General features: G+C 41.8%; 1 protein-coding gene across 1 annotated transcript in view; it reads left to right on the plus strand.

The window, feature by feature from the left end:
• PLCZ1 (phospholipase C zeta 1) overlaps positions 1-23,002 on the plus strand; it is a gene marked incomplete at its 5' end in the record, with an annotated part of 112,416 nt that extends 89,414 nt beyond the window's left edge. Inside the window, 4 exons of the mRNA XM_007071202.4 lie at positions 11,846-12,018; positions 16,819-16,951; positions 20,059-20,208; positions 22,852-23,002. Coding sequence (XP_007071264.2) covers positions 11,846-12,018; positions 16,819-16,951; positions 20,059-20,208; positions 22,852-22,937 — 542 coding nt within the window. The remainder of the gene's footprint in view (positions 1-11,845; positions 12,019-16,818; positions 16,952-20,058; positions 20,209-22,851) is intronic.
• Positions 23,003-24,412: the final 1,410 nt, after the last annotated feature.

Genomic DNA, 24,412 nt, shown 5'->3' on the forward strand with positions numbered 1-24,412 from the left:
TCAACAATTTGAAAAGATTGGGTGTGATACCCATTTACACCGAGACTCCCATTATACCACTCTGGTAGGGTAAAGGGATCATTGAGGATCAGACTAGGGCTGTCGATTAATTGCAGTTAACTCATGGGATTAACTCAGAAAAATTAATTGCGATTAAAAAAATTAATCATGATTAATCAGTTTTAATTGCATTGTTAAAGAACAGAATACCAATTGAAATGCATTAAATATTTTGGAAGTTTTTCTACATTTTCATATATATTGTATTCTGTGTTGTAATTTAAAGCAAAGTGTATATTAGTTTTGATTAAAAATATTTGCACTATAACAATGATAAACAAAAGAAATAGTTTTTTTTCAATTCACCTCATGTAAATACTGTAGTGTAATCTCTTTGTCGTGAAAGTGCAATTTACAAATGTAGATTTTTTTTGTTACATAACTGCTCTCAAAACAAAGCAATGTAAAACTTCAGAGTCTACAAGTCCACTCAGTCCTACTTCTTGTTCAGCCAATCTCTAAGACAAACAAGTTTGTTTACATTTGCAGGAGATAATGCTGCCCGCTTCTTGTTTACAATGTCATCTGAAAGTAAGAACAGGTGTTCTCACGGCACTGTTGTAGCCGGTGTCTCAAGATATTTACATGCGAGATATGCTAAACATTCATATACCCCTTCATGCTTTGGCCACCATTCCAGAGGACATGCTTCCATACTGATGATGCTCATTAAAAAAATGCGTTAATTAAATTTGTGACTGAACTCCTTGGAGGAGATTTGTATGCCGCCTGGTCTGTTTTACCCGCATTCTGCCATATATTTCATGTTATAGAAGTCTCAAATGATGACCCAGCACATATTGTTCATTTTAAGAACACTTTCACTGCAAAGTTGACAAAATGCAAAGAAGGTACTAATGTGAGGTTTCTAAAGATAGCTACAGCACTCGACCCAAAGTTTAAGAATCTGAAGTGCCTTCGAAAATCCGAGAGGGACAAGACATAGAGCATGGTTTCAGAAATCTTAAAAGAGCAACACTCAGATGTGGAAACTACAGAACCCAAACCACCAAAAAAGAAAATCAACCTTCTGCTGGTGGCATCTGACTCAGATAATGAAAATGAACATGCACTGGTCCGCACTGCTTTGGATTGTTATCGAGCAGAACCCATAATCAGCATGGACCCATGTTCCCTGGAATGGTGGTTGAAGCATGAAGGGACATATGAATCTTTAGCGCATCTGGCACCTAAAAATCTCGAGACGTGGGCTACAACAGTGCCATGTGAACGCCTGTTCTTACTTTCAGGTGACATTGTAAACAAGAAATGGGCAGCATTATCTCCTGCAAATATAAACAAACTTGTCTGTCTGAGCTATTGGTCTAACAAGAAGTAGGACTGAGTGGACTTACAGGCTCTAAAAATTTATATTGTTTTATTTTTGAATGCAATTTTTTTTATACATAAGTCTACATTTGTAAGTTCAACTTTCATGATAAAGAGATTGCACTACAGTATTTGTATTAGGTGAACTGAAAAATACTATTTCTTTTGTTTTTTTACAGTGCAAATACTTGTAATTAAACATACATATAAAGTGAACACTATACACTTTGTATTCTGTGTTGTAATTGAAATCAACATATTTGAAAATGTAGAAAACATTCAAAAATATTTAAATAAATGGTATTCTATTATTAACAGTGTGATTAATCAAGCAATTAATCACAATTATTTTTGTAATTGCTTGACAGCCCTAGATCAGACCTATATTTGTTTTTCTTGAGATGTATAATCAATGCTCCATTGTTATACACTGTAAAACTCTCTGTCATTTTACCACTTCAAATGCTTTTTGTTCTCCAACACCTTGTAGATGACCTGTCCACTTCTTTGTTTCTTACTTCTCTTCTCCTCCTTTCCTACCTTCAATTTGTTCCTTTTTTAGGGGATAGTCGCCTCCCCTCTTCTTTGGATTGATTGAATAATGTAACACTCCAGGGTGTAGGCGGTGCAACCTTGTGGTTAAAACAGGAGTCAGGCCTAGTGGTCGGAGTGGAGCCGGATGGCGGAACCGGCATCATGGTTAGAAGACAGGTCGATGGTCAGAGCCAGGAATCAGGACAGAATGGGAATTGTGGTCAGGAGTCAGGCTGGAGGTCAGAGCCAGGAGTCAGGAGTGGGGTGTCCAAAGGGAGGTAGAGACTAGGATTGGAGTGGGAAAAGGAGCAAATTAGAGCAAGGATTGGTACAGGAAGCATGTCTGTTGCAGCTGCTGGCACAGAACGCATTGAGTGGCCGCTGTGCTGCTATGGATACTACAAGGCTAAATGATGATCTACAAGCTTTCCTGTCCAATCAGGGAGCACAATCACTTAGTGAGCATTTACCGGGCTCACCCCAGCTACTCAGGTTGCCCGGTGACAATGCCTGGAGCCATCTGAGTTCCTGACACATAATTGTTTACTTACTATCCACTAAAAACTTTTAATAAAAAATAATGTTCTTACTATCCATGAACTTCTTCTGACATCTCTTAGGTCCAACCTTACCCATTTTATATGCCTTAACGTCTGGGAGCAATTCTTCCAGATGGCAGTCTTTTGGGAACAGAACTGTACCGCAGTGCACCATGATCACAGCAGCTTCAGTAAGCTTTGTTTAAATATATTTTCATATGCTTATAATAAACCAACAAACTAAGAAATTTATCCATACATATTAAGATCTAGGAGACTCGAGATATTGCTTGGTTTCAGAATAGCAGCCGTGTTAGTCTGTATCTGCAAAAAGAAAAGGAGGACTTGTGGCATCTTAGAGACTAACAAATTTATTTGAGCATAAGCTTTCGTGAGCTACAGCTCACTTCATCGGATGCATCCGATAAAGTGAGCTGTAGCTCACGAAAGTTTATGCTCAAATAAATTTGTTAGTCTCTAAGGTGCCACAAGTCCTCGTTCTCTTTTTTTGAAGATATTGCTTGAATGCTTGATTTCTTGTGGTTTCCAAAAGTGATGCCTTTAATCAGCTATCTATTAATATATTTCTTCATCATCATTTCTTTTATTCACAAAATTCATTCTTTATTTGCAAAATTAATTAGACATGGTAACACCATATTATCAGTTTCTAGAAGACTATGTAACACTTATAGGCCTGGGTAATTTTTATAAGTGTCCTAATAGCCTATATTGCGTGCCACTTCCAAACTGCAGAACCAGATGGGAATCCTAGCTGAATATCTTGTTCTTTGTTGAAGACTGGAAATGTATCAAATCCTAGGCTGATGGTACATCGACATAGCTCCATTGACTTTAATCCGACTACACTGATCTCAATCAGTTTTGCATTTGGCCCATAGTTAGGATAATGTTAATCTTATCTTTTCATTTTTAGTTGGATCTATTAAAAATAAAATATTAAATAGATGCTACTTGACCCTGGACTGACTAAGTCTTACCTAACTCACTGAAGTAATTGTTGGAGATGTAACCACCAGCCTTCAGCTCATTCACATATAGTATTCTTGGGGCTCGCATACAATTTAAAACTTTTGGGAGGGATTTTAAAGGTTCAAAAGACACTTAGGTGCTCTACTTTCATTGGAGGTCACCAAACTCTCATTTTTATAGCTGGAGTCTTCCCCTTTGCCATTATGTATAGCAATACAAAAAAAGCCAAAAGCAAACAACTGTGTTAAAGCTAAAAATCACAGAAAGTTTTTTTAGAAAAGGCCAATGTAAAGATCCTAATGGGAATATTTGTTTAGCTGGATTACTTATCCTGTATATTTATTACAACACAAAAAATCATATACTAAGCTACTCTTATTCAGGGTAGCCTCCGTTGATTGCCACCAATAGGATGCACGCTGGTGATGCGGGACCACTGGAACTTTCTAGAAGCAGTGCCCACTGTGTGCCATATGAGTGTCTTGCAGCACCAAATGTTCATAGACCAAGGTTATATATGGGACATACAGCACCCCTGATTGCCTTTCAACCACAGCTGCCTGTGAACCAAGAAACCCCAGAGCTCAGTCTGGTTTTCAGAAATCTCACTTTTTCTCTAAAAATCCCTTAGTAAATCATTACTTTAGAATTTTAGTGTTAGTTAAGGGTGTCATCTTTGAGTAATTTTCTTAGTTTTTAAGTCAGTTTTTGAACTTTCTTCATAGTTATGGAGTTAGTTGCTGGACTGACTTTGGCTTGGTGCTGGTGATATGGTGGACCCAGCCTTCAGTTACAATGCAGTCTCTATTTTCCTAGATCCAGACACTGTAACTCACTGCTTTGTCCTCTTGGGGGGAAGGCCAATCCCCTAGCTAGTGTTTGGTGTATAAAGTCCTGGACATCCCGGACTGCCAGGGAAAACCAGTACAGCTTTCAGGCTTTGTTTTACGGAAGTCTTGAAGGTGAAATCCTCTGAGCTGCCTGAGATCCAGTCTTCTGATTCTATGCAGACTCAGAAAAGACCAGCTTTAATCTCCGTAATCCACTTCAGTGGCCAATGTGAAGGATTCGGTGGTGATAGCATCCTCTGAGTCAATAATGAGTCCATCTGAAGCAAACTTCTCTGTGGCTTTGGTGTGGGTGCCAATGCCAAGGGGCTTTTGGTGCTGAATGGGAGAGCTAAGGAACAAGTTTAATTGACATAGTAGTAAAAACACTGGAAGCTGCTGGAGTCTTTCCTGCACTCAGACTTTCTGGTGGTAGCATGGTAGCACCAATGGGAATCTTTTCCTAAAACGTCCTACTGTAGAGATAGTCCCAGACTGAGCATGTTTGGGTTCCCTTCCAGCATATGTTAGAGGTTCAAAGCCACACAACAGTAAAAATCCCCAAGGCTTTAGAAACAGCCAAAATAAATAGTCAGTTTGGCGGGGCTACAAAGCACATTACAGAGAAATTCTTTCCAAGTTCCACCTTCAAGCTCAGCAAAATCAGGAAGTGAGATTGCACAAAGTTCAATCTCTCCTGGCAAAGAAGCTCATCAAGACACTGAGCAAAAGAGGACATAGGTTTTTAATCTAGGTACTGCCCAATTCCCTGACATCTAAGACCTAAAATTTTATATGGTAAAAAAAAAATTCAAAACTGCATATCTACATATACCCTATCATACTTCTTCTAGACCAGTGGTTTTCAATCTGTGGTCCACGAACCCCTAAGAGTCTGCAGACTACATCTAAGGGGTCCACAAAAAGGTGACTATGAAAATAAAGTTTCAGATCCCAGAAAAGGTATTCTGTTTTTCTGATCAAGAAAAGTATGTGAATATCCCCACCTACAGGTCAAAACCCAGAAGTGCTGTTCTTACCATAGAAGCCCAGTTTAGTGCCCTTTCTCATGCTGTGTCAAATCCCATGCCGAGCACGTGCAACATTTATAGTTAAATTCTGTTCAGTCAGTTTTTAGTCAAAGACTTCTACAGTAGGGGTCCATGGACCACAGGTTGAATTTCTAAAGGGGTCCATGCCTCCATTTGAAATTTTTTAGGGCTCTGCAAATGAAAAAACATTGAAAACCACTGTTCTAGATTACAGCAATGGGCTATGAACCACGCAAACACCTGTAGTATGGGATAGACTTCTTAAGCACATGATGTATTTCAGATTTGTCGTATATGAACACTGCTACAAATTCTTTGTCTTTATTTTGGGCTGGAGCTGGTGCCACATGTATTCACAAAGTGCTTAGTGGGAGTTATCCCATAACCATACAGATGGACAACTGGCTGATCATAGGCAGCATGCTGGAAGGAATCCATAGATATATTATGCCACCTTTGGTGTGCTAGGTCCCTGATAAACTATTCAAAGTCACAGATTTAGCTGAAAAGACAATTGGAATACACTGGAGTCCTGACAGACATGACTTAATTCAAAGCCTTCTCTTAATTGAACTCTAGTTAGGATTCAGGTCATGTTAGGGTTTGCCAGAGCTGGCAGGTATCTGCAAGGATGATGTTGACATAGGGCCTGTGAAGGGGATCACTCACCATGGTTGAGCAGGGTGTGGCAGGTTCTATTCTTTCCTGGCACTTCCCTGTTGGCAGCCACTCTGGTCCTGAGATGGTCTGTCCCTTCCATGATTCAGTCCTCTGGCCAGGACCACATGTTTTATGCCATCCCCTTTTGGGGTATATAAAAAGTCCAGCAATGGGGCAGCCCTCTGGACTAGGTGCAGGGGCTCCAGGTCTTTCCCCGGCTTCAGGTTTCAGCGTCTTAACCCTTCTGTCCTCAGATGCTTCTTTTCCTTAGACTCTTTGTTTTGGGGGTCAGCTTCTGCCTTTGGCACCCCCTGTGTGTTGGTAGGGGAATCCAGGCTCACCCTGTCTGCCAGGTTCCAATCCAGGGCCCAGTGTAAGCAGCTATGTCCTGTACCACCAAAGTGCTATACTGCTGCCTCCCCCAATCACTCCCTATCAGATCCCTCTTTCTCAACAAGTAAAGTAAAGGCATTAAATCCCTGGAATCAAAGATAAAATCTCAGACCTTCTGAGACTCACAAATCTCTTCCCTTTGAGTTTGGCAACTTTATTACAGCCACATGTCAGATAGTTGGAGCTCCTTCTGAGGGGTTCAGAATGCAGGTCAGGTCACCTCCACTCTCTGCTGCCTTCCTGAGCTGAACTGCTTTCCTTTTGAGCTCTTCCTCCAAGCCATGAGTGCTTTGCAGGTGGAGCTGCCTGGGTCCAAAGCAGCTGCTTAACCCCGTCTCCACTTGTGTGGGGTTTGTATACCCCATTACAAGGCCCGATGGCTGCAATATAGTTTTTTTTAATATCCATGGTATATCTCCACATGAAACAAACTCAGTGGACCTTGAAGTCTCTGTGTTCTCAAGTCTTAGGGAGATTCATGCCTTTTCAGTACTTATCTACAAAGATGTTGATGATCTGAAGAAAGTTCAGAAAAGAGTAATGAAAATGATTGGGAGGCTGGAGGGACTGACTTAAGAGGGAGCATACTAATAGTCTACAAATGTTTAAAGTGTGTACCAAGGGGAGAAGACTGACTTAGTAATGTTCATATCTTGCTGCTATTCCATGAGCAGATCTTTATGTCAATTACACGTAACTACTTGAAAATATTAGTTTAAGGCAAGATTTCTCAATCCTTTTCATATTTTGATGCCACAGTCTTCCTTTCACCTCCTGCCCTCCTCAGATGTGCCCCAGAATCTTTTGCACCATTTCCTGTAGGGCTTCAGTGTTGCTGCAATAGTTCATGCAGGTCTGTTTACCTTTGTACTTGAGAACTGATTAAAGGTGACTGCACAAATTTGGTTCAACAGAGGATTAGAGAAAGGGAGTGGAATCAAATTCATGTGTTCTTGCTCCCCTTGACAACTGTTGGTTTCGTTTCAGTATTGCAGGGGCATCTGTCTTGTTATGGTCCATTTAGAAAAGAAAGTTAAGAACCCGGGATGACAATAGAAACTTGTATTCTTTCGTTAATCCAGTCAGTCAGAATGGGAATTTTTCAGCAACTGTTCACAGACAGGCACAATCGAATAATAGACATGCCAGGACAGGCCAAGTTGGCCAGTCACCTTGCTGATATTTTCACTGAATTATTAGGAAATAAAAGCTGAGCATATGCGTATATAGTAAAACAAAAATCTTCAACTGAAATCTTATCTCTGTTACACGTGTGTAGCCATATTGACTTTAATGGCTAAATTAAGAATCTTATCCTCAGTACATTTTTAAATTTCTAATTTGAGGCAAAAAATTAAGTCAAAATACAGTGCTGATGTTCTGGTGTACCAAGTCACAATAGTATTGCTCTATGTTTGTACCACAGTAGCATGTTACCTAATACAAGACCCCATCAAATATTCCCCATTGCTTGTTATGCTTGTTAAATCAGGTTTTTCCATTTAGCAGCTTCTGAAGCTTGGCAAAGTTAGCAGCAGTCTCATTATGTACAATCATGCAGTTTATTTCATCATGCAGAAGTTACAAAAACATATACAATTTTTTCACTGCTATTTGAAGCCATCTCTGTTTTGTTTTTGTCTTGATTCACTTCAGCTGCACACTTTAAACTATACCATCGCAAAAGACATGCTGGCCTACTTTATGTTATAACTCCTTGGTAGTAAAAGTTCCAGTGCATTCATTGCTTGTACTGGCATCTTGCTTTTAAAATCTGAATCTCACATGAAAGGATTAAATGAACTCCAGGTTTCTTGCAGTACGAATCACAAACAATTGGATGCTTTATAAATATCACTACAGAAATAAAAAGTGAATTGGTTAAATGGTGAAGAAGTTTTTGTAAGGAAGAAGGATCCAAACTTCTTGCATTTTCTCCTTGAGACAAAGAATTTTGAAATTTGCTACATATTGATTTAGTAGATTGTATTCTCTCATTACTCCTAGGGGAATTTGAATTCATGTCAGATTTCTTTGCTTCCCCACAGAAAAATTACTTTCTGACAGGGAAGCAAAGAAAAGCTGCAAGAGCAGTCATGCCCCACTCACTAGTAGCACAGGTACAACATTTCAGACATCGAGAGCAGCTGTCTAGAGGTAGATCACCGTGGGGCTGGGGACCCCCGAGCCAGTAGCTCCTAACCTGAGCCGGGATCAGCTGCTAGTCCTGGCTGGCCTAGAGGCAGGAGAGGATGGGACTTCCTCTTCCCCTGCAAGGAGTGCCTGGTGCTGTGTCAGCCCCATTCCCAGAACCTCCCCCCACTGCAGGAAGCTCAGCATCCTCTCCTGCTTCCTGCCCCCATCACTCCTCAGCTGTGGAGGGAGGGGGTCACTGTATGGGGAGCTGCTCCCCCATCCACCCAACCCCTGTGCATCTCGACCTCCCCTACCCAGACATTCCTGCCAATCCTCACCCAGTACATCCAGAACCCCCATAGTCCTCCATACCCAAACCCCACCCCACTGAACCTCAATCCCTGCATCTGGAGCCCCCCTGCACCCAGACCGTTCTCTACTGAACTCCCTGCACTCAAACCCCCACCCTGATGCCCTACCCCCTGCACCACCCTGAGTCTCCACATCCAGACCCCCACACCACAGACCGCCAACTAGCTGCAGCCAGACCCCCACCCCACCAAGCCCCACTCCTCCAGCACCCTGAGCCCCCCTGCTGAAACCCCCCATACCCAAACCCCTCTGCTGAGCTCCAACAACCTTCACCTAGAAGCCTCTGCAGAGTCCGATTGCCCCTACATCTGGAACCCTCCCAACGAGCCTCTGTGCATCCAAATCCCCCCACACCTACACCCTGCACTGAGCTGCCTGCACCCAGATTGTCCCACACAGAATCCTCTCACCCCCACACCTGGATCCCCCCACACTGAGCTCTTCCACACCTGGATCCTGCCCCACACCTAGTGCACCTGACACAGAGGGGCAGGGCCCCAGGGTGTTTCTGGGGCAGGCCCAGGCCTTGTGCTGTGTCAGGGTTGGGTGCAGCCTCATCTCTGAGACTGAGTCTGGGGGGCTGCAGGGTGATCTTCCACCTTCATGCAGCCAGTGGCCTCTGCTCCCCACTGCCATGCTGGAGCCTCTGCATTTATTTATTGACAAATAAAATTTGCAGAATTTTGCAAAATATTGTGCACAGAATTTTTAATTTTGGCGCAGAATGTCCTCAGGAGTATCTCATGGAACACAGAATAAGGCTCTCTTCCTGAATTATTAGCAGTGACTTGTAGTACTTAAAGGCCTCATTTTTTTACCTGCCAGGACAACGAGTAAATACCTTTTTATCATCATGCTGTTTAATACATGTCATATTAGTTCTGTGTGAATTTTCCATGATGAATGTGAACAAGAAACTCCAAGATGCTGGAACAGAGAAAATTTTGTTAAGTGGCTCTAGTGCAGTGTTGGCTTTATCTCATGAATTATAATATCTTGCTAAGAAGTGCGCTGTTTTATTTCCACATTGCAGCTGCAGCAAACAGAAAATGTTCTGAGCTGCTGGGAAAAGGAAAATTTGACAGGTGTGAACTGATAAAAATCAGCATCTTAAGCGCTGAGGAAGTATTTGGGTCACATAGCAATTAAAAAGTGTACACAATCATTTCTCACCATACATAAACATATTTGCAATGAACATTTTTAATTAAACGTGAAACTTCTTGGTCTTTCCGGCCATCTTGCCAAAAGTGACACCCATTTTTGATTAAATCAGTACAATTGCCACGTTAGCTCACAGCCATGCCTCTTCCCTTTCCACAGTAGAACTTCACTGAGCCAGGGTCCATTTAGAGGTGCTGTGCAGAAGTTAGAAAAAAAAAATGCTGAAGTGTTTCCCAAGGGTTGCATTTGTAAAGTTTCTGGAAAGAACAGTATACAGTGCAATAGCAGAGAACTTGCCCCAAGCCCCCTCCTCTGAGTGACACGGCTGGGACTGGGGCGAGGGAAGCGGAGCGGGCTGCTCCCGGCCCCCCGCTAATCACCTGGGCACTCTGGGCCTGTGGGGCCTCCAAAAGTGCCCCCCCACAGCTCCTGCCTCCATGACCCTGGGGGGAGGGGGAGGCCCTGCCCCTGACCGCCCCCCGAGACCCTCTGCCCCTTATCCAACTTCTCGGCCCCCAGCCCAGCACCCTTAACACGCCGCTCAGAGCAGCGTGTTGGAGCCAGATACGCTGACACGCTGAGCCGCCGAAGCGCGCAGCCCTGCCCCCCCCCCGAGTGCTGCTTTACTGCGTTATATCCGAATTTGTGTTATATCGGATTGCGTTATATCGGGGTAGAGGTGTATTTGGACTCTGTCATCGCAATCCCAGTAAGGCAGTCCAAATATTTGTTGGTCAGTTTTCAGAGTAACAGCCGTGTTAGTCTGTATTCGCAAAAAAGAAAAGGAGTACTAGTGGCACCTTAGAGACTAACCAATTTATTTGAGGATAAGCTTTCGTGAGCTACAGCTCACGAAAGCTTATCCTCAAATAAATTGGTTAGTCTCTAAGGTGCCACAAGTCCTCCTTCTCTTGTTGGTCAATTTGTTTCTCTCTTTTCTTTTCACTCCTCTGGCTGGGGGTGAGTGCTCTAGGGTGGAGCTGGGGATGAGCGGTTTGGTATGTGGGAGGGGGCTCAGGGCTGGGGCAGAGGGTTGGGGTGCGGGGGTGAGGGCTGCAGGGTGGGGCCAGGGAGAGGGGTTCAGGGTGCAGGAGGGGGCTTAAGGCTGGGGCAGAGGGTTGGGATGCGGGGTGTGGGGGTGTGAGGGCTCTGGCTGGGGGTGCAGGCTCTGGGTTGGGGCCAGGGATGAGGCGTTTGGGGTTGCAGGCAGGCTGCCCCAGGACTGGGGCCAGAGGATTCCCCCCAGCCCTCTCCCTGACAGCAGTAGCTAGCTCTGGGGAAGGGACCTCTCTCTCCCCCCTGCTGGCAGGCAACATGGAGCTCCAGGGGAAGGGGCCCCCTCTCCCCTCCAGCAGCAGGGAGCTCCAGAGCCGGGGGAGAGACCCACAGCAGCCCTGCAAGCCCCAACTTGCTCCCCTCCCGAGTTCCCGCCCACCCCCTACCTCTCTCCTGTCCAGGTCCCAGCTGCATGGCCCTTTAGAGCTGCTGCACAGCTATTTATAGCCTGCTGCACGGCAGTGCAGCCATGCAGCTTAGAGGGAACTTAGTGAGCTGCACTTAGGGTCCATGGGAGCTGCCACTGGCTCACAGGCCTTTCAGTGCAGAACAGAGCCTTAGTGCCTACTACCAAATTGAAAAGATAGCAGCGTCCTGCATGTGAAGACAATGGCATCCTGCAGGTGACAGTCTATTATTATTTCATTTTCATATCTGTTTAAACTACAACTAGTGTTAGGTTAATTCTGAAGCGTTGTCATCTGCAGTATTCAAAATATTTTTCTTACAGTGGCCTTAAATTTCCAGACACCTGGACTACAGATGGAACTGCAAAATGGAAAATTTATGGACAACGGTGGTTGTGGCTATCTTCTGAAACCAGAATTCATGAGAGATTCTACTACACAGTTTAATCCATATAATGTAACAGGAAACCATAATCCAATAACTCTTTCAATAAGGGTAAGAGCGGTTTATTGACAATCTCATTTATAATTTATGGAAATATCTCTCACTGAATTAGCTGAACTATATTAACTGCCTCTCATAAGTAGTTATTACTGGTACCTTTTCTTTTTCTTCAAAAGCTCATTGTGCCTTAAGCTGGTTGGATAACTTAGAACTATAAAGTGCCTTGATAGCATTGTGCCAACATAGTGTATTCAGGATTGCTTGTATGGTTTCTTAGTTTCATTTCACATCATTTTGCTTAAAGACACTCCTTTCCCTTGATGTTTGAGGAAACAAGTAACTTGTACAAAATGGTGTCTAAAACTATAAATATGGCTTGTACTGAGGTAGATATCTAATTATCTTATGAGATGTATGAGCTGCTATGCTCATGTAAAACTATGCTTACATCTTTCGTATACAGTGCTGTTGTTAGACACTAAGGATATAAAAAAAGATTTGCACAGAACTCAACTGGAATGTGGGTGGGTATCATTACTTGCATGACCCTCATAACCTTCCACTCTCTCTACACAGGGTTTCCCTCTCTGCCCCCTTCCCCAACCCTTCTCGTCCCATCACGTTGCATTTCGTTCTAATCATTGCATGGGGGCGGGGGAGGGCAATGGACTGCCTCACATTTTTTAGGGGCACAGAGTGGCCACTCCCTCAAGCAGGGTTTTATGGGCAGCTGTCCAGTGTGGGACAGTCCACTACTATGTCCTTTCTGATATAGGAGGGGCCCATACCAAATATGAGGAGCCCTATAATCCTTAGTGCATAGTTACTTGGGAAACCCCTGAAGTTTTCTTACTGGCTGATTGCAGGAAAACCTCATCATCTTTTGGCATATTTTATACAGTAAAGATGATGAGGTTTTTCTGCAGTCAGCTCAGTTGTGTGGTACCTGACAGCACGGTGTATTCCTAATCCTTATATCCTATGATGAATGTTTTTTGTCCCAACCCCAAAATCCAGATGACTTTCTATGGCTTGGGTGGGGTAAAACTGGCTTATACTAGGTGCCACATCTGACGATCATGGTGGTAGAGTTGGGAAGTGACCACCCTGGCACCTCCTGAAGAACTGAGAGAAGATAGGCAGACCAGCAACGCCTCTGAAGACACAAAATGGAAAGCCAAGTGGCAGGCCTAAACCTTAGGAGTGAGATGGAGAATTTTGCTAGGCTGTTCAGATTCTCTGGAGTAACCTGAAGGGTTTGGTCCACTGCTAACCGCTACAAATAGACAATATGCGGCCAACATTGTCTACATTTGTATTAAGGAGTCTGGGTCTTCCTTCAACTATAATTTATAAACTTATACTGAGCTAAAAACTGGTGAAGTAAAAGAGCAAAAGTGGTTAATCTCAGTTACATGATCGTCCATGTTATATCTGGTAAAGGAAAACGTGTATGGTCACAATGGGAGCAAGCTGTATAAGCTCTAATTTGTCATTTTTCTTCATTAAATATTAGGCCATAGCATATATACTATGATATAATTAATTTGGTAAAAGACAGAATTGTAAAAATTTGGATGGCATCCTCTATGCTTTACTGTCATACAAACCCTGGTTTAGTTTTAAAAAGCCCTTACAATGGATCTTATTTAAAAAAAAAAATTCTCCTTTTCATCTCCAAAAAGAAAAGTTCCAAATTCTCTATCATTAGAAAACTAGTTTCACAATGAAATGTTATTGCTGATCATACTGTATACCACTTATTTAAATGCTATTTAATTAGCATAGAATTAATGTATAATTATTGTTTCATTGCTGTCAGTGAAATAAATTGCAGGAATAAGACATTAATTAAATAGGGATTGTATAAGGATTACACAATGTGTGTGCCTTATTCAGCACAATCAGACTACCCTAATAGTGAGCACACGGATTACATGATGGACATGATTTAATGTTTTCAAGCTCTCATGCATATACATCAATTATATTATTCATTATTTATATAGAGCTCTAAGAGGTGAGGAGAAAACCCAGCTTGTGGTTTAGGGGTTAGTTAGGATAATTAGTAACAAAAATGAAGTGATTGTGTACAGAAGAGAGAGAGAGTGTGCGAGCAGAATTTTAGGTTAACAGAGTTGAAGAATGTGCAGGCTAGGTAGCAGGAAGGCCAAGGCAGCAATGACATTTCAGGGACTGATGGAATGGAGGCCTCAGAACATAAGAGTAATGATGTTAAAGGGAGGGGGATCAGGCAACATGGAAGGACAGGAGAGATGGTGGTTAGAGAAAGAAAATTCAGAGACAAGCGCCAAAGAGAAAACAGTTCACAATAAAGAAGAGAATGAATTAATTACCAGGCTCATGAATGGGGGAAACTAGTTTGCTATTTGTACCGCACACAAGCAAGGGGAAGGCAAAACAACTAAAGAAACGATGTCCCCTTTAAGAAGAAAAGGAGTACTTGTGGCACCTTAGAGACTAACCAATTTATTTGAGCATAAGCTTTCATGAGCTACAGCTCACTACATCCGATACATCCGATGAAGTGAGCTGTAGCTCATGAAAGCTTATGCTCAAATAAATTGGTTAGTCTCTAAGGTGCCACAAGTACTCCTTTTCTTTTTGCGAATACAGACTAACACGGCTGTTACTCTGAACCCTTTAAGAAGGTGTTTCTCAAGTGTTTCATTAGTCAAGAGTGAAGCTGAACGCAGGTTAATTTGAACAAGTGGAACATTACTAAACCCTGCGCATTGCTCTGTCCATGTGGCTGATTTGCTTCCACCCTAACTCCCTGCATTCCCTGTTTTCCTGGTGTCCCTTCCGTAACTCGCCTTGTAGGGAACATGGATCCTCTGATGCCAGTTCAGCTGATCATGGTACATGAGGGAAGGAGCAGTCTTAACAAAGTTCATAAGGGCTTTACCTTAGGGCCCTGGTTCAGAGCTCCTGAACTTAGAATCATCAAATGAAGTTGGTCAGGCTAGTCCTCTGGAGCTGGAAAGTAGGGTGACCACCTTTGTTGGATGGAAATAAGGGACAACAACATGAACGATAACGCCTCTTTATTTTAAGGGACATTTTAGGGACACCATTTTCTGTAGCATATCATGTATTTTTCTCTCAAGTGTACATTTCTACTCTCCTCAAGTCTACAGTGAAATTATCAGAAGCTTCAAGCTAATGTTTAAAATGGTGCTTATTATTAAGGCTTCAATTAAGTCATGGGTATTTTTACTACAAGTCATGTATAGATCATGGCCAATAAACAAAAATTCACAGTCCATGACCTGTCCATGATGTGTACTATAAATACTCTTGACTAAATCTTAGCTTGGGCAAGGACTAGTGGCACCGGCTGCCGGGGGCTACCGGGGGCTACCGAGGCCAGTGACAAGATTACAATCACCACCCACAAGATTAGGCTTGAAATTAGAGAAAGGTTTCTAACCACCAGAGGAGTGAAGTTCTGGAACAGCCTTACAAGAGGAGTAGTGGGGGTAAAAAACCCTAAGTTGTTTCAAGACTGAACTTGATAAGTTTATGGATGGGATGTTGTGATGAGGTTGCCTACAATAGTACATGGCTCATCTGTGACTGCTATTAGCAAATATCTCCAGTGGCTGGATATGAGATGCTAGATGGGGAGGGTTCTGAATTTCTACAGCAAAGTCTTTCCCAGGTGTCTGGCTGGTGGGTCTCACCCATATGCTCAAGGTCTGATTGCCATATTTGTGGTTGGGAAGGATGGTTCCCCCAGGTCAGGCAGGCAGAGGCCCTGGGATTGTTTTTTCCGTCCTCTGAACAGGGCCGGCTCCAGGCACCAGCATTCCAAGCAGATTATGGGGCAGCAATCTGCAAGGGGCGGCAGTCCGTGTGCCGTTAGGGTGTTTCCGCGGCGGCAGCCTCTCTCTTCAGCCATCCGTGGCGGTAAATCGGCGGCGGCTTCTATGTTCAGCCACTTGCGGCGGCGGCAATTCGGCGCGCTGCTTGGGGTGGCAACAATGGTAGAGCCGGCCCTGCCTCTGAAGCATGGAGCACGAGTCATTTTCTGATTTGAACTAGAATAAATGGTGGATTCTCTGTAACTTGCAGTCTTTAAATCATGATTTGAGGACTCCAGCAACTCAGCCAGAGGTTATGGGTCTATTACAGGGGTTGGTGAGTGAGATTCTGTGGCCTGTGATATGCAGGAGTTCAGACTTGATGATCGTGATGGTCACTTCTGGCTTTAAAGTCTGTGAGTCTATAATGAACAATAGGGACCTGGTGTCTCAAAGCAGACAAAACACACAGAGGTTACTAACACTTCATTGCAGAGGCGAAGGAACTGAAGTGGTTAGGGGCTACTCTCCCTTAGAGGCTGATGTCACTAGGGGACACTTGTGCAGCCCCAATGGACACATCCTGGGTAGTGGTTCCATGAATTTGATGACAGGAAGTGGGAAACCCACAAGAGGGAATTCACATGGGCCTTCCTTCGTTAATTAAACAGCAACTTTCTGTAGCTAGTGATTGAATAAAATCTCCTTAAAGCGGTCATACTCTGGTAAAAACCAAGAAACAGAAGCATATTCTTTTCCAAAATTATTATTTAGCTGCAAAGGTTTTAAGATAATTAAACTGAGAATCACATTAGCCGGAGATAGAATTACGTTTGAAGCACAGTAGTCTCAATTACATTTCAGTTGGTATATACTCTTTGGAAAAGTTTCCTATGTAGCTTCAACTTTATATGCTAGATTGCACTGAGCAATTGTTGAATGTACAGTTTAATGTTAAAATTGCTATAATAAATTACATTTTCAAGCCCAAGTGAGGTCTTATGTATCATTTTCATTTATGCAGCTTATTAGTGGTTATCAGTTACCACCTAGTAACCTCTCCAGGACCAATAAAGCTGATCCTTTAGTCCAGATAGAAATTCATGGTGTGCCAGAAGATCAAGTAAAACAACAGACTTGTGTCATAAAAAGCAATGGTAAGTAGAATATAGTCTTTTCACTGTACATGATTTCAGTAGTTTCACACAGAATAACTTAATATCAGATAGAAGGTGTTTCTCCAGTAATTTACTCCATAGCAAAAAGCTGTGCTGCATAGACTAATAGCAAAAGTGGGCACTAGGTGTAAAGACTGATCAACAAAAACAACCTCATAACAAGCTGTGTTCCAACAAGATTAGTCTGAAGACAGTAAACTAAAGCTGAAGAATTTGAAACTAGGTTTTTTTCATTTTTTTTTAAAAAAAGGTTCTTTGTTACCATCATGCTTGTATGAAAAATGATGGATTGTCCGTCGTAGAGACTGAAGGCATTTGTTTACATATACAACAGGTAAAACATAGGCAGTTTCCCTTGCCCTATCTCACCATTGTGCCTCAACCTGACCTGATATGGAGGGACCACCTCAACCCATGAGAGTAGTTCCTCAATGCAGGCAGGCATTGAATCAAGGTAAGTAGCACTGGTACAGAACTGCATTAGACGACCAACCTGGCAATGCAGACTCTATATTCAGAGGCCAGTGCATATCAGTTCCTTGGTGCATATCACAGCAACGCTTGGGAGCTCAATAGGGGTTGGATCAGCAAGGAGTGTCACCACAAAACCCAGTGTCAGTGTGCTGCAGACATCATCTGGCAAAGCTTATGCAACCTTGTCTTGGTACAGAAATGGTCCTTGTTGATCAGCACAAGGCAGGTGCCATCAAGGGAGACCTGAAAACCAGGGTTTGTTCGTTTACTACAGGTCCTTTGTTAGAAGCAGCATCCATTCTTCATGCACCATAACACTGGGATGTTAAAGCACATTAATATGTGATGTTGGTGCAGAACGTTCTTACAAAGCTGGACCTTATCTACTCTTCTTAATCTATTGTGGTATGTTCTGTGTTGAATATCAGTGAAGAACTTTTTTCTGGGAGCCACTGATACTTTCGACTCTAGAGTGAAGTGAGTAGCTTCAATGCATTGTTGTTTTAAGAGGTAATCAGAATGGCTCCTTAAAGCCTTGAACCACGCAAGACAAAGTTTTAGTACGGTAGTCTTTTGACACAGATGTTCCCCATAGAATTAGATTGCTGAAACTCAGAAGGCTTTAAGCCAGGTAAACATCAATGCCTCAATGTCTCATGGGTAAAGCAGCATGCTACTGCTTATAGGATATCCCCCCCCTTCAGCATACGAATCAACATCCTGAAGGCATGTGGCTCTTCAGAGTAGGAACCCAGTCAAATAATCTCTTCAGAGAAGCTGAATTACAGGACATGATTTTACCATTTTTTATCCTTCAGCCAGTACACTTCTTTCTCTCCTCTTTCCCTCCCTTTCTCCCCACTCCTGTGAAAAATCTTTCTGGCTCATTACAGAGAGGTAGCAAAGACAGCCTCTGACATTTCTGGTTTGTTTTTCCATCAACCTTAGTTGATTTCTCTTTCATACCAACCATCTCTTTCAACTGAGAAGACAAAGTGAGCAAACCTGTGTCAAAGGATAAGGAAAGGAAAGACCAAAAGTCCACCTTCACCATCTGTGGTGAAATATCAGATCAGATTCAGGTCACCTTGGCAGGATCACCCTGGTTTTCTTGGGACAATTCATCAATTGGTGTAGATCAGTGCAACTCCATTGACCATCTTCCATCCTGGCCTGTCTCTATAGCATGTCTGTGTTTGTGCACGTGTTCTGATGCAGATGAAAAAGTTTGAAGGATTAAGTGGGGGAAGCCAAAATGAATCCACAGGAGACCCAGGACATATATGAATTAGTGTTTCCTTCTTATTACCCCTAGCACTTCAGTTTTTCAGACACCTTGCCTCCTCTTCCACCGTTGTGTATGATACCAAAGAAAATAAGTCAAGATCAGTGATAGTCATGCTCATTGCTCTGGCCTGGCTCAGTAGACCATGGTATCATGATAAGCGGAGACTATTCAGAGAGTGAAAAATTCTTTTTTCTTTCATAAAAGATATTCTGTCACAAAGACAATTTCTTTATCTAAGCCTCGGTCAGCTTGAGCAGAATATCATGTTAAGGAAGCATGGAATTTCCTAGGTGGTCAAGAAAGTCCTTCTTTCCTCCATTAAGAAAAGAACCTTCATCACATACTACGAGGTATTGGTGGTCTTTACTGATTAGTGGATGGATAAAGGCATTTATGTGAAAGAATCATCAGTCCATTCCATCCTTAACTTAGGAGGGTTTCAATAAGAGCCATTCCCTTAACTTCTTGAGGGTCCAAGTGCCATTTTGGGGGAAATAATTTCTCATTTTCTTCAAGCATTCTCCTACCTGTGTCATTGCAGGTCCTCTCCCTTGGTGTCTCAGTCTAAAGGTTCTCTGTGGTCCCCTTTCTTTTGAACCTCTGCATTCCATTTCCCTTTTCCTCTTTTTTTTTTTAGAAGGCAGCTTTCTTAGTAACCATAACCTATGTACGAATGGTGGGGTAAATGACCACTTTAATTTCTGTTTCTCCCTATAAACAAGGCGGTCCTCATTCTATGCTCCTGTTTATCTCCTTTCTACCTTAGTTTATCTTGCATCTGCCTCAATCCCAAAGCAGTAAAAGAGGCATGCTGGCAGAAATCTTGAGATTTCCAGGTCTATAACAAATTTTATTTGACCACAACCTCTGCGTCAGTCATAATCCCTTTTTGTTCTCTTCAAAAAGAGTTGCTCAGTCTTGTGGTTTGAATTACTCAGTGTGTAGGTAATGCATGACAAATGTTTATAAAGTGCCTAGTTCTGTCATGTTTAAAGCTCACTCCACTTGTAGAGAGGGGCTTATCTATGCTGACTGAAGAGTGCAAAAAATGAGAACTACTTTTTGGTCGTCTTTACTCCTGAATCCACATAAAAGTTCTGAGCCTGCACTAGTGCAGTCAGTAGTTTTGTTACTGAGTTAAACGGGCACAGAGTCAGGCACAAAAGGAGGTGCTGCACTGTCCTCACTTGTAGAAAGCATAGCTCATAAATTAATTACCAGGAAAGAAGTTCTCATTATTTTTCAATCCATTGATGTGTTTGTTCAGAATGCTGTTTGTATTACAATTGTTTTCTCTCTCTCTCTCTCTGCACCCCCACCCCAGCTTTGTGCCCTAGGTGGAATGAAACTTTTACTTTTAATGTTCAAGTTCCAGAACTGGCATTAGTACGCTTCGTTGTGGAAGATCAGATATCGCTAGCTGCAAATGAGTTCCTGGGCCAATACACTTTACCACTGCTGTGCATGAATAAAGGTAGTACTTCCTCCAAAAGCAAACTACATACCACTGAGTAAAAATCTACAAAAGCATAAGCTTTTACTATTAGCCTGTTGTTCTCTTTAGGTTTATTACACTCCATAAACTTTGTAATAGGTGGAACAGATGCAGAGTGGCATTCATCACATTTTTGGGTCATTGTTAGCTATGATGATTAGATTCTATGTGACTGCCAACCTACAGTACTGAAGGAAATATTACTTATTGGTAGCTGTATTTATTGCAGTATTACTCCACTCACATTGTAAACAGAATCCATTCAGAGAGTGTTATAGCTCCAGCTGTTAGGAAGCAAGAGGGTGAAAAAAACAGTCAGTCAAGACCAGTATAAAGGCACCAGATTGCCCATGTTTTATTCAGTCCAGAACCTGAAAAAAACAAAAGAGAGGTAGGCAATAAAGATAAAGAATCAAGTGAGCTCTTTGTGCAATTTTTTGACAATGCACAAAGATGGAAATAAAATGGGGGAAATAAAAAAAGCGTAATAACTGATAATTTCCCCTTGTTTTACTAGTACCTCTCCTTGATTCCTATCTGATGAATAGAATTCAAATGAATAGCTGATGTAGACGCCACTATGCCAGGAGGAGGGTGGCTTACTGTAAACTGGCTGCTTACTGTATTTGATTTTTCAAAATAACTTCTGACAAGCACACAGAACCAACTTGTACTGGTGAATAAAGGTGTACAGATTCACCTACTGCCCTTCGCTTCCCTACAGATGTCATCCTCCAGTGTCTCAATACTCTCTTGAAGATGCAGTAATCCCTCTTGTTAAATGATCTTTGAGGAACATAGGAAGGAGCTATAGGGCCTTTGAGAACCCAGCTTAATACAGTCTCCTAGCCGAACAGATATAATTGTTTACGGGATTTAAACTTTTCGTGGCTATAAAAACCTCACAGAGAACTTCTAGTTGCCAGAAATCCTTCTACTGGAACAGATAAAATGTCAGCATAGCTTTAAACATCAAGAACATAGAGTCATTTTCTTGGTAGCAGACAGAGTTCAGGGCAAAAGTAGGCAATTCAATACGCTCATTAACTTTATTCGTTTACATGTGGAGCCTGCCCAGTTCCATGACATCTGGGAAAAAATCAACATAAACAGAAAAGTGAACAAAACAGAAAAGACCGTGCTTTACATCACCATTAAACTTGGCCAAAACAATAAGCCTTGCAGTTCTCTCTGAAGGATAAGCTTGAGCTTTGAGAGTAAATTCTGAAGTTAGGGACAATTCATATCTCAAGATTATCAGGTGATCTCAGCCCTCTTTTTGGAAAAGAGAGAAAGAGGTAAAAGTGCTTTAGTTACTCAAGAACCGAGGATCCATTTTCAAAAGTGACTTAGGCACTTCTGAGTCTAAGGGCTAGTCTACACTACCGAACTACTTTGGCACAGCAGCACCTATGCAGCTGTGCTGTTGTAGTGCGTCTGGTGAAGACACGCTATGCCAATGGGAGAGTGCTTTCCTGGCGGCATAATTATTCCACCTCTCCCATAGACATAGCACGGTGTGGATACCGCTTTAAGTCAATGTATCTTGCATCATTCAGAGTGGGGGGGCTTTTCACACCCCTGAGCAACATAAGTTACATTGACATAAGCAGGAGGATAGACAAGCCCTAAATCATAGGACTTTTGAAATTGTGACTTAGGCACTCTTAAAAATGTTACCTGGACTGTGTAAGGCTGAAAAACACTGAGCTGGCAGTGGGCTACTTGTTGCTTTTATATCAGTCCTAACAGCTCTCCTCTCCTCCCCCCACTTTCTTCCTCCGGGGTAGTAAGTTATAAAGATGTTTATTGATTCTTTTCATGGGCTGGGAAAAAAGGAGATATGAGAAACACAGACATTGTTATTACAGAATACTTACCATTCTACTAGCTAAATCTGCACACCTATTTCTTTGTCTCTCTCTCTCTCTTCTGTTTGAATGTATATATTATTCTGTGAAACTGCAAGAAACCAGTTCTAAATTTGCTTTGTGTATAGAAAATGCAGTCAAATAAACATTGGAGCTTAGACAGGGTTGTCAAACATCAGTCTGGGTAAGTTTCTTTGTAGAAATTTCCAGATTGCCCAAAAGCCCAAGGGTTTAAGTGGCCAGGGAAGGTAGGAAACCTTCTTCTGCCTCCCACCTCTCTTTTGTTAGCTCACTACCATTGCAGCGTAGTTTCTTTTACAAGAACATTGTCACTCTTCCTTCACCGGTTAATCAACAGGAGATGTTCTAAACGCAATATGTGCAGCATAGACTTCTGGATACCAAGAGTATCCTTTCTAAATCCTTGCCAGTCCTGTAGCAGAAGTCTGCAGGATAGTGTAAATCACAACTTATGTATCAGTGGAGGCTTTGACGCTATACTAACATTATCTGTGTTTATCACCACTGAATGCCAGGAGAATTAAAATGCTAGAAATGTTAGAGAACTACTGTAGTAATGGGTGTTCCTCTAGGATCATTTTGGTTTACTTTAATTAAAGGGTTTGTTTAGATAACTATAAATTATGCTTCATTTGTACAGTAAATACGGCCACTTCTGTTTCCTCGCTTAACCCACCATCAATTCTACTTTTGTATTTAATAAATTAATTTACTGTCATTACATTTACAGGTTATCGTCATGTTCCTCTGTTTTCCAAACTTGGTGACAGACTGGATCCTGCATCACTCTTTGTGTATATTTGGTACTATTCATGATGACATTAGCAGTACTCCTGAACTGGCGTATTCCTCAATAAAGCAACCATCATGTAGCTTGCAAACAACCGTTTAGTGTGTGGCCTGATTTTCAGAGGTGCTGAGCACCTGCAATTTCCACTGAAATCAGTGGAAATATTTGTGTGGCTAAATGCTATTTCACATGAATAAAGGCTGTAGAATTGGGCCCTGAAGTAATTTGGAAGAAATCATACATGGTTGACTTTTGCAGTATGTTTTCTTGAATCCAGTCAATATTTTAAGACATGGTTATTTGCAACTAATAGCAAAATAGTAATGAATTATTAAATAATAAGGAAGTAGCATTTTAATATTTATGGTCTAAGACTTCCAAAGGCACCAAAATTATGGGCAAAATTGAGTGGTCTTTTTCATTTGTATTGAGAAACTTTTTCCTACTGTATATTAATCTGTTCAAGAAAAAAGAAAAACAGGAAACATACATGCACATACACACAATTAAAACATAATTTACCCTTTAAATCCATAATGAGTCAATTTCTGATTGAGCTATAGCTCATCAATGCCCATTGTAAAAATGATAAAAGTTCAAGAGTGGTAACCTGGACAATATTCAATGTTGCTGATACCAGGATCTCAAAACACTAACCGCCTGCCAGATACTGCTGTCTGCACCTTCTCTGTCAGCATAGCCCTTGCCCTCCCATCAAGAGACAGTGTTCTCCCACCTTTCTTATAAATTGCTTTTATGCAATGAGCTCCACGTGCACACAGGGATCTACATGCACAGAATTCATTGCAGGTTTCGGGTCCAAGCCTCAATAACTTACCAAGCTGTTTTATGATGGCACATTTCTTACTTAAGATACTTAGATCAATGCTTATCTTTAAGTTTGATTTTATTTTTATTGTCATTTTAAATGTTATTTTTATTAATATATCCCCTATGCACAAAATGTGTCTCTCTCTAATATGGAAAATTATACTCTCCTGTACATACCACAGGCAAAGATTTGAAAATGTTACAGGAAATAACACTACTGGAAAACTGCCAACATTTATTTACATTAAAAGCAAACTAAAGAAAACTGAGAAGAATCTAAAATCAATACTAAACTTTAGGGTCAGGTAATTTGATAACTAAAAGCTGGATATGATGTGTCTTCTGCATTTTTTGAGAGGGAAGTCACTTGCGCCTTTATCTTAGAATACCTATAATCTAAAATTTTGGCCTTGTCGATCCTTGTACTGTTTATATTTGTATCATAGACAATATCTTTTTCACAGGGTAAATATTTTATGGTTTTCTTCAGCACTGAGTAGGCATGTTCATGTTTTTACTCAAGCAGGTTCTCAATCCTCACTGAGAAGTTTAATTTCCCCGGGCAATATGGTGGCTCTGTTCCAAGAGCTGACATAACCAATCTGTTTGCAGCCGAGAAGAATGCAGGTTTGTTGGATTCATGATATTCTTAAATGACACTCACACCGCA

Source organism: Chelonia mydas, chromosome 1, assembly GCF_015237465.2.
Source record: "Chelonia mydas isolate rCheMyd1 chromosome 1, rCheMyd1.pri.v2, whole genome shotgun sequence".
In the NCBI taxonomy this organism is placed as follows: Eukaryota; Metazoa; Chordata; order Testudines; family Cheloniidae; genus Chelonia; species Chelonia mydas.